The sequence below is a fragment of the Tachypleus tridentatus genome, chromosome 3 (genome assembly GCF_004210375.1).
Source record: "Tachypleus tridentatus isolate NWPU-2018 chromosome 3, ASM421037v1, whole genome shotgun sequence".
Lineage (NCBI taxonomy): Eukaryota > Metazoa > Arthropoda > Merostomata > Xiphosura > Limulidae > Tachypleus > Tachypleus tridentatus.
In genome coordinates, this window is record NC_134827.1 from 82270109 (window position 1) to 82285432 (window position 15324).

General features: G+C 28.7%; 1 protein-coding gene across 7 annotated transcripts in view; it reads left to right on the forward strand.

Annotated features, from left to right (window-relative positions):
* The window catches only part of Unc50 (Unc50 RNA binding protein), an 83184-nt gene that overhangs the window by 23502 nt on the left and 44358 nt on the right, over positions 1-15324 (forward strand). For all 7 annotated transcript variants that reach the window (XR_013026524.1, XM_076495273.1, XM_076495274.1 and 4 more), the window contains one exon: positions 1586-1611. Coding sequence is in view for 6 of the 7 variants with exons in the window: in XM_076495273.1 (XP_076351388.1) it covers positions 1586-1611 (26 nt within the window). In the remaining variant the exon portion in view is untranslated. The remainder of the gene's footprint in view (positions 1-1585; positions 1612-15324) is intronic.

Sequence of the window (15324 nt, forward strand, 5' to 3'; positions counted from 1 at the left end):
AAAGCTGCAAGCGTAATGATGGTAAAAGGCTGAAATTTCATACACTGACTGAATTAATCTCACAGAATTAAAAAATGGTCTCAAACCAAGTTTATCTCTCTTAGGATTTGTATAGTGAGGCTGTAAAATCACCTGAAAACCCAAAATCGTAAAAAACATTGGTTTATTTAATAAGCCATAACTCTAAGACTTAATGTGATACAAAGCTGAATTTTGTTTTCAAATTTCCTATAACATATCAGTTGATAAATCAGCAATTGTTGTAATTAAAAGTGTGTTAGATCTCCTGTAAAAAAAATTTAGTTGCATGCAACTTTTTATGATTTAGCTAAAAATAGCCCTACATCAGGCCACATTTTGACCATGTCACCAGTTATTCAGCCTTTTCAGATTTTTACCATATATTCTTACATCTCTGAGTATGATCTACAAAAAAATCAAGATGGTGTTTAACCTACTTTTTGATTTATAATTTCTTAAAGTATCCTCTGACCATACGTTGTTTACTTGAAAAAAACAACTTCAATTCAGGTGTGTTACATATCCATACAATTTTGAAAAATACCTGTCAGAATTTTATGATTCCCACTGAAATATTCGAACTAGCCTTTCACAATGTTAAATAATGAAGTTGTAACAAACAAGAAAGAATTAATTCATTTCTGAACAAGTTTATTGTTAGATAACTAGTTAGATCACATGTCAATGTAAATATATTGTGTATGCATTACAGTTATGCAGATATGGCTGAGTTTAAGATTTATAGTATAATACATACAAAGGTAAATCAGACACAAAAAGCACAATACTTAAATTTTACATGGTTGTAAATCAGAAACTATTAGAGATATTGATCTAATCTTTGGCAGTTTTTCATTATATGGGTAGATGAGCACATGTAAATTTTTTCAAGGCATTCTATGGGGTCACCTGCAGCCCCCTGGATGACTTGACATGGAATGACCCCATAATAACTTTTCATCATAATATTATTCTATTAACTGTGTACGTAATAACTTTCATCATAATATCTCATTAATTATGTACGCTCATCAGTATGACTCATTCACCAGTTAATTTTATGAATCCCTAAATAAAGAAAATCTCAAATTGAATTGAGATTTTGTCATCTGTTTTTATGCAATACATTGTTTTTTTGCTTGTCTCTGTTGTATTGTCTGGAAAACAGATGTTTTCATCTTGACCTTTTTATTATACATATATGTAGCTGTAATTGAAATTGGTGTTTAGTAAGATTTTTGGTGTGAAACATATGTTTCAAAAATGCTTCTGTGTTCCTTATGTTTTCATACAGTTGTATGCACTGTATAGCTGAGTAGTTGGAGTAGTAAATTATAATAAAAATATAAGACTCATAGCATGAAAATTTTCAAACGTGAAGTAAAAGGTTCCAATAATAGTGATGAAAATTTACAGAAATAAAAGAATATACATATAGAAATATCTCTATTTTTTCTCAATACGTAATAACAAATAATATTGAGTAACAGCATTTTGATATTGTACTAGCAATTTAATTAAGTTTAATCTTTTTATCTTACATTGTGTTTTTCTTTTTATCCAGGTACAGAAACTTTCAGTACAGAAAACGTAAGTTCGGTCTTTCTACTGGGTGTCTTTTTTTACAAATATTTTTAATTATCTGGTAATAATTGAAAACAAGTGAAAAAATGTACATATAGATAGATTGTTGTATCTTGAAATGCTACCTTTCTTTGAAGTGTTATGTTTACACTAGTTTTATTGCAAACATTGTAAGTTACTGATGAGAAGTTCCTATTGTTAGTTAAAGTAATTGCCTGCTGTTTATTGTATTTTGTGTACATCATTGATTATTTGCTAGATTCATGTATTTGAAACATATTTAACTATCAAATTATTGACTTTTTTTTACAGTTCACTACTTAAGGTGTCAACACACTGCATTGTTAAGTAATTCTGTTTCCTTGTTACAACACTCATTGTAAAGAACTGACTGAAAAGAGTGAATAAAATCACCTGTTTTTCCAAGTAAATTGCACAGGAAATCCAAACAGTAGTTAATGAGATACAGTAATGATGTTTTTCATTTACATTTTGTGTGATGTATGGTGTAAATACAAGGATTTCTGGCAGGTGAACTGTTTCCTTTTATGTCAAGTACAAGAACCCATGCTGTTAGTTGTGCTATGGCCTGAAAATCTTTAATAAAAATACTTAGTTTCCACCTGTTCTGAAAATGTGCATGCACGTTACTGTCTAAGTGTAAATGAGCATTCATGTCATTTCAATGAATGTATGTATGCATCAATAGACGTTTTGTACGATAATGTACGAAAAGGTTACCAAGGTTTTGAAAAATACCTAACATTAGAATGTGAAATATTATCAGCTTATTTACTGATAATATTAAGTATGGAAAATTTTAGCCCAAACTAAACCAAAGCAATAGATATACACAAGTTACTTAATTTATATCTATCAAATACAGGCCATACTTAATATTGGTTAACTGATGTTAGGCTTAAGACAAGTAGGTTTATGTTATTATAAAAATCGTATTTAAACAAGTACTGTTACAATCAAGGTACTAATTTGGTTGCAAATGTTTTGCAGGTCTGCCAGTATAAATTAAAGTAATGCTTTTACTAGTTTAAGCTCTAAATAGAGAAAAGTTACATCAGTTTGAAATAGTGTATCAAAGTATTCTAAACAATTAAAAGTGCACAGTCCAATGTGCTTATGGAAAACAATAATCAGCTGTCTTTGTTTTAGTTTTTTTTTCTCAAAATTATTCACATTGTGTTCTATGAAATACAAAAAACCTGAAGATGACCTAGGAAGGTTGAAACGTTGTTCTCTGCTTATTAATAAAAGTGTTCTGAGATACATTTTTATTTCAAGTGGGTTTTTCGTCATCAAGAACTTAGTGTTTTGTTCATTATAATGCAGGGACACTTAAAAATAGCATAAAATGTTTCAGTAACATTAGAGCTTTACATTTGAGTTGAACAAATTGGCCTTTCTTGTAAAACACTTTTCTGGAAAATTATGTCTAGTTTATATTAAATAATATATCCATTTGTGAGGTTTCATCTGCAATTATATTGTTGCACTGGCAACAAGAAAACCATTCAATAAAAATAATTTTGTGTGATGTTTTTTTGTGTTTTTAAAGAAAAGTAACTGCTATTTTCAGTTTGCAAAGTTGCTGTTAAATATATGTTAACAAGATTTCTTGAATAAAATTTTCCCAGTTGTATAATGTAGCATTTACTGAAACTTTTTGGAAATGAATGTAGTAGTCATACATTTCGTAAATTCCAACAAGTTTTTGAAATGGCAAACAAGAATTGGTTTCCCCCATTTTTCATCTTGATCTGAAAATTTCTATATAGAGCTGGTCTGTAGTCTGTAGTACATATTTCATGTTTTCCACTAGCTGTTAGTAATAAAACTTCTTGGAAGTTGTGGTTAAGCAATGGTTAAGATTATTCTGGTTTTTGAATGTTGGTTTCTTTTTAATGGTTCTATTTATTTTGTGAAAAGTGTTTTAAAGGAAATTATTTAAAACCTTTCATTTGAAATACCTGGGAATAATTATTGTATCTTGAGCACCAAATATTTTTCCTTGTGTACAAGCAGAGAAAAAAAAAGGATGTTGTAATTGTTGCTAATTTCAACAGTTGTGATAAATGGTTTTTCATATATTACAACATTAATTGAAAGCTCTGTTGTAGAGTATTTATAGTTTCTCACCATGTAACCTCTGTTAAATTTTTTAACATGAGCTCGGTCAATCTGACCAACCATGTCACTTCTTTGTGACATACATTATTTTTCACATACAAAAAATAATATAATTTAGTGAAGTATTTTTAATAAACTAAAATAAAGATTTGTTCTTTAATATATTACATATTTGGTTTGAACAGTCTGTCTGCAAAGTAGTTTTCATGTTAAGATTAAAAATGCTGTTTCTCATCTCAAAAATCTCAAACTTTCTTTATGTAATCCCTAAAACTTCCAAATACATTCGTTTTTTTGTTGTTTTTTTAAATAAACCTTTATATATTATTTTCTCTACTTAACTCTAAAACAGGATCAGTCAATTTGACTGACCTGGTAACCACCAAAAAAGACATCAAAATAAATATAAATCACTTTTTTTCTTTCCAGAATGACTTCAGTTTGTAACATGAAACTACATTCATTTATCCTAAGTAGCTGGCCTGGCATGGCCAGGTGATTAAGATAATAGAAATTTCACAATAGGTCCTCTACTACGTGTAAGTTAGTTCGTTTACGAAGAGGACATCATCATTCTGTAATGGAAATCTTTCTTATATGGTAATGGGAAAAATCATGTTTATTATGCGATGTGCAATCATGGAGTAGCTCAACATAGCCAGGTGGTTAAGGCACTCGACTCGTAATCTGAGGGTTGTGAGTTCGAATTCCCGTCGCACCAAACATTTCAGCCGTGGGGCACTATAATGTTACGATCAATCCCGCTATTCCTTGGTAAAAGAGTAGCCCAAGAGTTGGCAGTGGGTGGTGATGACTAACTGCCTTCCCTCTACTCTTACACTGCTAAATTAGGTATGGCTAGCGCAGATAGTCCCTGAGTAGCTTTGTGCAAATTTCAAACCAAACCTAAGTAGTTTTAAGATTGTAATAGTATACATCTATTTATAATTAAATTTTACTGTTTTATTGCACTTTGAATTGTGTCTAACTACTATTCATGTCATTGTAAGTTTCGAATCACTTGAGGTATGTGTAGGTTAGGTTGCATAATTGGACTACATTACCCATATACTTTGCCTTGTGTTGTGAAACATTTTTATGGTATTATTATTATTTATTTTATCTAATCTAATCTTAACTAACTGAAAAATATTCCTATTTTTACATTTTAGTTACTTTTATAATAATAAATAAAGAATAAACATGAAAAAAAGAAATAAACTTCTTACCCAATCTTCTTTTTTTCTTGTTATTGATTGTTAAGGACATTTAAGCCTACTTTTTTATATGAATGATAGTAATGCACTAAATAATTTTACTTAATAATGCACCAAAAAACATAGACTAATAACATTCAAAAAGTAGACAATTTTTCTAGCTTTCTAACTGTGCTACAAGAGTCTTTACAAATTCATCCAAGCTAGTCATTAAGTTTGTGAAATTGACTGTCCAGAACACAGTGTTATACAATACATCATTTGATAGATGGAAACCTTTTCATCAGTTATATGTAATGTATAATTAAATGTTTTAGAAAACTGTTAATGTATCTGAAAGATAAACTGAAACAAGTAGGTGTGGCAGGTATGATATGATTTTCTGTTGATAGCTCTGTAACCAAACAGAACTGATGACTATAAAAATTATGGTTTGTTGGAGAAATAATGCTTCTATAGTGAGTAATTTATATTTAGTTTCTTACTCTTTCAAGGTAAAAATAGAGAAGACATAATGCATGGAGAAAATATATTGTCATACAAGGGGAAATTCTGAATTTTTTGAAATATTTCCTTGCAGAATTATGAATTTAAAACTTGTGTACTATTCAGATACGGATTGTTAGCTAAGATTTTAATGCTTTACCTCTGTGAGAAAAGACTCATTTATTCAAATTTTTTACATGTCTGTTCTCGAACTTTGCAAGTAGTAACATAATTGTCAGTTCTTAAGTACATAATATTTGTACCTTTTCATTCTAGAGATTCAGGGGTCTTACTTTGCTCCTGTCTTTGTTATGACAAAGTGATTAAGGCTGTCACTAATTTTACTCTGCTGCTGTTACAATACAAAACTCATACTCACTTTAAAAAGTGGCTAAACTCACATGCAGTCCAACTTCATTTTCAATAACTTATATTTTTCTAACTTCATTTTATATATATTGTCTGAGTGAAGCATAGAATGTTCTAAATGCTACAAAACATTGTGATGTAAAAATACTCACTTAAAGTACTTGAGGAAATTCAAGTAACATGATGCCAATTCACAAAAAAATGATTCATAAACAGTTCTGGTTGCAAAACTGCAATAAATTATTGCTTCTAAAAATAATAAATTTAACACTTGCACCTCATAACTATCTAAATCATAACTTTTGCATTAACTTTAAATAACACAGTCATGTACTTTTTTTTATACCTATAGTCAGTTACCTGGTGGTAGATCATACTTAGTTTTCTGTGCATTAATGATACAAGTTTTTAGAAAAATTAATAGCCATTGATTTGAGTAAATAAGATTCTTAAAATAAGTATATAAGTATAGATCAGATCTTAATTTATAAAGAAACTGTGCAGAGAAGAGAAATTAACTTTTTAACATACTGTTATTTGTATTTTATTGTACTACAGATATGACAGCAAGTTAGGAATGTTACACTAAAATTTTAGGGGTGGCCACTTTGTTAATCTTTCCATTAGAATTAGTATCTTTTAAATCATTGTTACAATTTCTAGATTTTTTTTGTGTGTAATAAGTTATAATTGCAACAATTATGTAAACATAACTAATCAAACTCTTTTTCCAAAGTAACTCTGAATAGTGTAACAACAAAGTTGTTAAATGAAATACACATAATTAAGAACATTTTAGTTTATAACCTACACTCACTTGTTGATTATGTATGTTAGGTTTAACTGATGATTTCAATGTGATCTATTATTGTTCAGATGTTTTAAAATTCATTAATCTTACAGAAAATTGGTAAAAAGAACTGTCATTACAGGCATATAAGATCCACTCCTGATTCCATGTTAACTCTGATCACTTAATCATAAGTAAAAACCATTACAAATGAAATTCACTTCTTTAGCTGCAGAAGAGGCCATATATTGAAAAAAAAAAGTTTAAATAATCCATTAACCATGAATACAAAAAGAAATACTTAGTAACATGTTAAGTTTCTGGTATTGGAACATTTGCCAAACAATCCAGCATTAACCCTATGTGCAAAGGTTGGGGACTAAGTGTCAATATCACATCTTTTATAGAGTTATATTTCATATTTATCTCAACTTTATTACTGATGTACATCAATAAATGTAGTATCAAAATATTGCTTATAATTCAAAGTTTAATATTATAAAAGCTTTGAAGTGAAAACTGAGAACTCAAGCATTTTCTTTGAAGTTTTATTTAAAGAAAATGCTTGAGTTCTCAGTTTTCACTTCTTTGTGTCATGTGATGCCTCTGTGCACTGAATTTTGTGTTTTCATTCAACCCTTATGTGGATATCATAATGCCCACTAATTAGGTGCACCAACTATAGTTATTTAGAGGCCAGAAATGAAAGCAAATACATCCTGCTGTTATTTTTTCGAGATATCAGTGAATTTGTTATTCCCATCAGAATATTTATGCAGTTGAAAATACCTACTCACACTTGTCAATGTTGTGTGTTTATAATGAATAGAAAAGTAATTTTATTTTAACTAGATGATTATAACATCTTTATGTGCATTTATTTTTTATAAAAGGCACTATTTCTCAAGTAGAATTTATTGAGTTGGTACTGTAGTAAGTAATGAAATTTTTAAAACTTTATATAGTTGTTTTAAAGTGTGTTTGAAACCTATGTTAATTATTTTTTGAACATTCATGAAGTAAATACAAGATGTCTTATTGTTTAGTATATTTTTTTTATTAAACAAAGTTACTAAAATTAAAAATTAAAAAAATTAAGATAAATTTAATAAAAATAAATAGATAAAAATTGTCTCCTCAAGGAGCATAGATGTGATGTATTGTGAAATTTTATTTATCTTTATCTCTTTGCATGCTTCCTGAATGATTTATTGTTATTTGTTGAAGTTTGACTCAGTTGAAAGTGTTACAGTTTGTATTCATTGTATAAAACTTAACAAATCAAATATCAATGTATCTATCCATTAGTTTTTATATTATTTATATCATGAGTTCATTTCTTGTAGTTGTAGTACCTAATGATGCTAAGTTAACTATAGATATTATATTCTGTATACTTGTCACTAGTTGTTTACTACTAGTCTTGACTCAAATATATTAAAACAGTATCCCTCTTCTAACTGAGCTTTGGCCCTTGAACATTGCCTGTCTGCTTAAGTGGGCTGTTTGCTAGGAGATTTTGAGAACTCCTGAGATAAGGTGTGCAAAAAAATATTTTTTTCAAAACTAACTAATCTGTTAAGAAAATAACCTAGCTTCAATTTATTCTGGTTTGTTAGAACAACAGTGATAATATCATGGATATCAAACAAAATCCATATTTTTTGCAGGGCATCCAAAGAATAAATTAATTTTGCAACTAAATATTTCTGTATCTGAAACAGTATTTGTGCTATTCTGTATGTATATAACATAGGAAAATTAGCTCTATTTATTAGAATATTAAACAGTGAACATAAAACATAAATAAATAAACTATATATTAACTGGCCTAAAGTGTTGAATTGTTTATTGCTTCAGTGAAAAATAATTTTTCAAAGCCAACAATATATAAGACTGGTATGATTTATTGTTTTTTGATACAAACAAGAGTAAACTACCTAAACAAATGCACTACATTAGTCTGAAGTAATGAAATGTTTTTCAATTTATTGGTTTATCAATCAAAAGTGAGTTTTCAAAGAAAATGTGCAAGGCTGGCCAACTAGGTTCATATTATGTTCAACTTGGTCAAAGTTGGTCAGATGTGTTTTGTGGTTGCATTGGTATTGAGTGAACCTGTAAAACACTGTTTGAGGTTATCTTCAGCTGTTAGTTGAAGCAGGCTGCAAACATGTATTTATGTTAAGATATAATGTTAAGAAATTAAATTGCCATTTTTTATTAAACTTTTATCTTAATAGAGCTATGGAAGTATGTTTCATGATGCTGTTGTGTTAAGAAACAAGGATAACTGATTAAGCTGTTGGTTAATATATATTTACTAATTATGGTTGCTTCATGTTGTGCATCTGTGTTCATAAACAGATACGAAAAAAGTATTCTGTACTTTTAATTTATTTCAGAGATTCCTGTTAAGAACAAAATATAATTATTTGAATATTTTACAGTTAATGAAAATAGTCAAATATTTTAGTTAGCTCGTTTAAAGGTTTGTTGTGCAAATCTGCATACCCAACAGCTGTAAGTGGGGGGAAATTTCTCTTCAGATATGTTCTACCTACTTCTGGCCAACTTTGATCTTTTGTCTTTTTGCACTCTTTCAAATTTTATGTTGCAAGTTCAAATGTAGAAATATTTCTGTGGATAACAGGTTAAAACCACCAATAATATTTTATTGTTAGAGTCTAGTTTTTTAAAAACTCTTGCAGTAGTTTTAATGGTAAACATCATGGCTGCTGCATTAATGGTTTTTTCACCAATGCCATTTAAGCAATAACAAAGAGGTAATGATGCTGTACTGCTGGTTTCAATGAATGCATGTTGTTTTGAATGATGTGTATAGAAAAAAATCAAATGAAGGATAAATCAACAAGTTTAAATAAAAACCTTTTTATTTTGTGCCACATTTTGGGTAGTCACTCTTTGTTAGGCAGTAAATACTGTGTAATGTTAAAATTGGGCCAAAAAAGAATCATTGAAGTGTTAGAATATATGGAGGTTCTAATTACAAATGTTCAATGTGAAGCATTATGTCAAATACCATTGCAATCTAATCCAAGGACAAAAGTATAAAATGTAGAATCATTTTAATATTAATGTACTATCTCCTTAGCAGGTAGGCAACACATATCACACGGAAAAAGTTTGACTTACTTATAGCTGAGCCTATCATTGTTGAAATATTTCCTATACCTCCTTGTACACATTTAGCCACAAAACAATGATATCCCTGTTGTTGGAACTCATTGCTGAACCAGAAAAATTTGTTATACTTGTCCATAGATTTTAAACAACACTACAGTAACTAACCCTAGTTCCTCATATGTATTGGAACATGGAGTAAAAAATATATTAGTACTTGCTGATAATGAGTAATTTCACCTCTGCATTAGGGAACATTACACCTGCATGTCAGAGTGAATCACTTACTGTATTCAGTGTAATATTATAAACAATATATTAAAGAAACAGCCCACAGATTTAGTGATCATTTTCATAAACACCTTTGATCTGTAGTAGAAGACTTCACTGGCATCCCAGTCCCTTTGCACTTTAATTCTCATGGTTGTAATGATACCTCCAACATGGAAGCCTTAGTCATCAGTTAAAATGAGAAGGCCTAGAAAACCATCTCATCTTCCAACTCAGTACCAAATCCCTTGATGAAATTAATGAAAGATTTACTTTTAAATAAGTTTAAAATATATTTCCCATCAATCTCGAAACATATTGTACTTACCATTTATTTCTTCCTAAATCTCCTCTTCAGCATTATCTCTCTGAAAGTGTTTCCTGTGATTTCATTTTATGAGTTCATTGTTCTCTTATACTGTGTGAAGTTAAGTTGATTGTTTTTTGATTTATATACCTAAATTAAATTTAAATTGCTCTAATTACTTGTTTTCTATTTTATTTACTTAATACTATTTATGAAAAAAATTCAATGATGCTTTTAACAAGTGACATTTTTTGTTACTATACCCCACGTTGTATATGTTTTTAATAACCTTTGTTTGTTCTAACACTTTACCAATTTTTTATTAGCCAAATGGCAATGTAATATGGTTTTTACTGTATAAAAAAGGACATCTGCCTGTAAAACTAAACAATTTTTATTTAGATGTGTTAATGTATCCTTCAATTTCAACCCAATTTTAAATGAGGTTAGTGTTAGAGTTTGAGTGCAAGATATTTGAAGATAAATAAACCATAAAAAAACTTATCATGAGACCAAATATAAATGCAAGCTTACAGTACATATAAATATACATCACTCTGTAAAAAACTGTTGGGGAATAAACACTTTGTAATTATTCTTTCATTTTATTTATAAATGTTACTACATTTTAAATGGGCAATTAGTGATATTTGCTAATTAGGTAATTAGTGGATTAATTCATTATTTTTGATTGATCAGTTAGTACATGCTCCTCACACACACAAGTAAAAAACAGGGTGTGTGCTACATTCATGACTTTTATGACCACTGCATTATTCTAAAATAATATTATCATTGCTTTGTCTTTTTTTTTTAAAGTAATTTTCAATTTACTTAGTTTTTAGATGATAGACCTTTTCTAAAGATTGCCATCTGTGCATTTTGCAGAAATCTATGTTTTTTTTTAAGATATTTACCACAAATTTTTGTTTTTTTAAGACACTCTGGACATTTCCTATTTGACGAATGAATTACTGATGTTGAATAAATACCACTCTATGATTGCCACTATCTTTATTTTTTTTAAATATATACTAATCCTACATGTCTTACTATCACTAATAATAGTAATAACTTTTGTATTTAAAACAAATCATAACTGTAATTACAAATAATTGAGTAGTCATTTAGCAGATTCACTTGTGTATGTACTTTGGGTAAAAAACATAAAAATAACATTTAATAAAAGTTTGAATCATTTGAATGTTTTGAAGTTGTTTTTAGTATGTGGGCAGAAATAATTCCAAAAAATCTACAAATGGTTTATTTGCAAACAAAACTCTATGAACTTTAATTAAAATGTCAAAACATGATAAAATATTTATATAAAAATATTTTTCAGTTAAAATTTACTGAAATATAGATAGAATTAACACACAAAATTTACTTTAAAATTTGCTTGTCAGAAAAAGTTTTTAAAGTAACAGAAATATAAAAGCCAGAAAGAAACTTTTTTCAGACTTCAGACACAATAATTTATAATTGTTACTTTGTAAATGTAAATAAGTCTTTTTTTTTTAACTCACTGATTAGTAGCCTAAATTAATTTAGTTATATGAATAATATTGTGTCAATTTTATTATTTGTTATTATACAGTGAATTAACTATTTAAGGGTGGAGCTACTGATATCTTTAGGTTATTAAATGGTGAGTTGAAAAGGACATTGAAACTTCAAATATATTACATACAAACCATCATAATGCTGTAATTATTATCACTAATAAATTATACATTTAACAAATATTACTACAAAATTGAATGTAACATTTATGATTATAAATGCTGTATTTCAATAAATGAAAAAAAAAGTTATTAGGTTTTTCCAAGTATAGTGGTCAGTGTCAGAAATTATAATTTAATCTCTTTCAACTGAAACTACTTTTTTAACACATTACCAGTATATTTTCATGTTGTGTAGAGATATAACAAATTTATGTGGAACTTACCAAGTTATGGAAGTGTTCTCTTTGACAGCTTGAAATAAGCAAAGCCATGATTAAATATGTTTGAATACGAAGAGAGATGAATAAAGTCAATTGTAGGCTGTTTTCTGAAAAGCTTATTTAAGTATAAAATATGAAAATAATGTTGAATCATATCAAAATGGAGTATCCTGTTGGATTCAGTGAAAGGGGAGATGCCCGGATAAATAATTATGCAAACATATGCTAGTCCTACTAACATACCATTTCTGTAATAATGTTATAAATGTTAACTATTTAGCCAAAACAGGTCATTATCATACCCCAGATGCAGTTATTTTTTGTGTTACTTCTCTATTTTTATATATTTATAGAATTTTAAGAAATGTGATATTTTATATCTATATAAAAAATTTTTTATGCAAGAAAGAAATAACATTTCTCAATAGTTTTTTTTTTAATATAGATATCTAGCCCAGAATTGGACTGACTAACTGGCTGACAGAAACTGGCTGACTGAATGTATTGTAGATTGGGTACTCATTATTAATTGACTAACAAAGCTGCTTTAACATACTATATAACTAATTGTTTATAAGTGGCTGAAATTGTTTCCTAAACTTTGGATAAAGTTCCAGTTATTAACCCTCTTCATATAGGCTTGATAATTTTGTAACCACATGTAGCAATGAACTTGTACTATAACTGTTAAGTAATAAGTGTCTTTGTGAAATTTGGTAAGCATTTAGTAAACATTATAAGTCTTTAGTATACAAACAATTGATCATTCTTTTCAAAAGAATTTCTTACTAAAATCTTGTTTGTGAGTACTTGGAAGCATACTATGACTCAAAATGACAAGTTTGAGTGCAAAGTGATTTTCATGTTAAGATTAAACCCTTTTTCTCACATTATAATATTCAACCTATACTTGTGTAACATCTACAATCTCTCTACTTTTTATTTTTCTACACTATACTGGCTCATTTTATTTGACTGACTTTATAACCACTACTAAAAAGTACAAAATATTACTTTTTTTAAACCCTAAAATGACTGCATTTTGTTAGAGAAATTTACAGTTATTTATCCTTAAACAATCTCAAGTTTGTAAGACGTTATATCAGTTTTTGTTTAATTTCATTCTTTTATTCTCTTTGAACTATATCAAACTACCAAACACATCCAAAAACACTATAAGCACCCAGTGAGTGTATGGCTGAAGTTATGATAAAACAAAGTATCTAATATACATATCTCACTGAGAAATGTTATTGAATAGTTCTTTCCTTTATTTTTATATCTAATCTCACAAGTTTCTATTTTTTTATATTTAGTAACTTTCATAACAATAAGTAAAGTATGTAAATAAAAAAAAAAAGAAAATTTAATACCTGTATGTGGCTCTAGCACTTTTTGTACAGTTGAATTCTCAGTAAATGTTAACCCTAATTTTTGGTAGAGTTATTGTAAGTTCTTTATGGAGTCTTTATTTATTTAAAATATTAATTTAGAAACACAATATTATAATATGCACAAAGAATACCATGCTCTTTAGTTGTTATGATTTAACTGGATTTCTAATTAAGTTATAAAATGCATTAACATATTTCCCTTGCTTGGTTAAGGAGGTCTTGATGATAGCAATTTTAAATTTCGTAGGCTGGATAATACAAAAACTATCAGAATGAACTACCTTTTATAATTCAGTCAGTTTAAACCATCTATTTTTGTTGGTTATAAATAATTTATTAAGAAATGCCAGAATTATTTACATTTTCAAAGAGCATATATGATAGGAGGACATGTCATGTAGTATGACTTTCTGGTTTATATTTATGTCTTCAAGATTATCGATTGGAGGCTATAAAATTAGATTGTTTTAACAATATGTTGTAAGTTTGTAATTTGTATTAAAACTTGGAAGGTGTATCTAAGTTGAGTAAGTTGGGACAAACAAGTGTTGTGTGTTATAAAGAAGTAAAGAAGATTAAGAATTTAACTAAATCTTTGTGAAGTTAAAGTTGTATAAAAACCTGATATATTAACTATATTTTGATTTCAAGTTTACTGGCATAAATTGAGGTTACAATTTGATTCATTAACCTCATTTTGCATTTTGATTTCAAGCTTATTGGCATAAATTGAGGTCAAAGTAATTTCATTAAATTTTGAAAGTAATTCTTATAAAAGATTATGGTGTGCAGTTTTACATCCCTGTATCCAGAGTGGTAAGGCATATTACTACATTAACATGTAGGCCACCTAGACTTGAGCCTTGGGCCTTAATCATACAGGAGCCCAATTAGCCACACAAGTAAAACTTGTTTTTTTCTGATATGATTATTTACCTGTTCTCTGGTGTGCAAATTTTTGCTTGCCACTAATCTTGAAACTTCCAACTGATTCTACAAGTATTCCACATGTTCTGTTGCATTTAAGCATGTAAATTACTGTGCAACAGTCCTCCACCAGTAGGAGTGCGACAAACCCTCTATTGTGGCTGACTCTTTCTATGCAGCTGAACCCAATCTTTACTTCTTAATTTGACATAATAGTGTTAAGATTTAGTGTTTGATTTCATTTTTTTTTCATTTTCAGCTCATCTTGATAAAAATTCAGTTACTGATTTTCACATTTCAAAGTATTGTTTATAATCCATTATTAATTTGGATTTCTTTATTTGTGATTTCTATTTATCATTCAGTCACTGATAGTCAATCAAAATATGTATGAATTCACTATGTAATATTATGGCTTTGATGGCTGCAGGTGTTGCATTATAGTCAGAGGAAATGTTGGCCATAGTTCGTTGGGAGACCACTTGTTTTCCGTGGGCTGAGGTATCTTCTTATCTGTAAGCAATTCTTTTACTTGACAACTTAGATCAGTATAATGTGGATTGGACAGCCTCTCCCTTCTTTGATGTGCAGTCATATTCTCATGAGGTTGAAGCACCTAGACCTCAATCACCATTTTTTGATATAATATAACAAGTATGTTGTATTTTGTATTTGTCACCTATGTCTTTGGTCCTGCCCCTTCATTATTATCTGCAGCTTCTAGT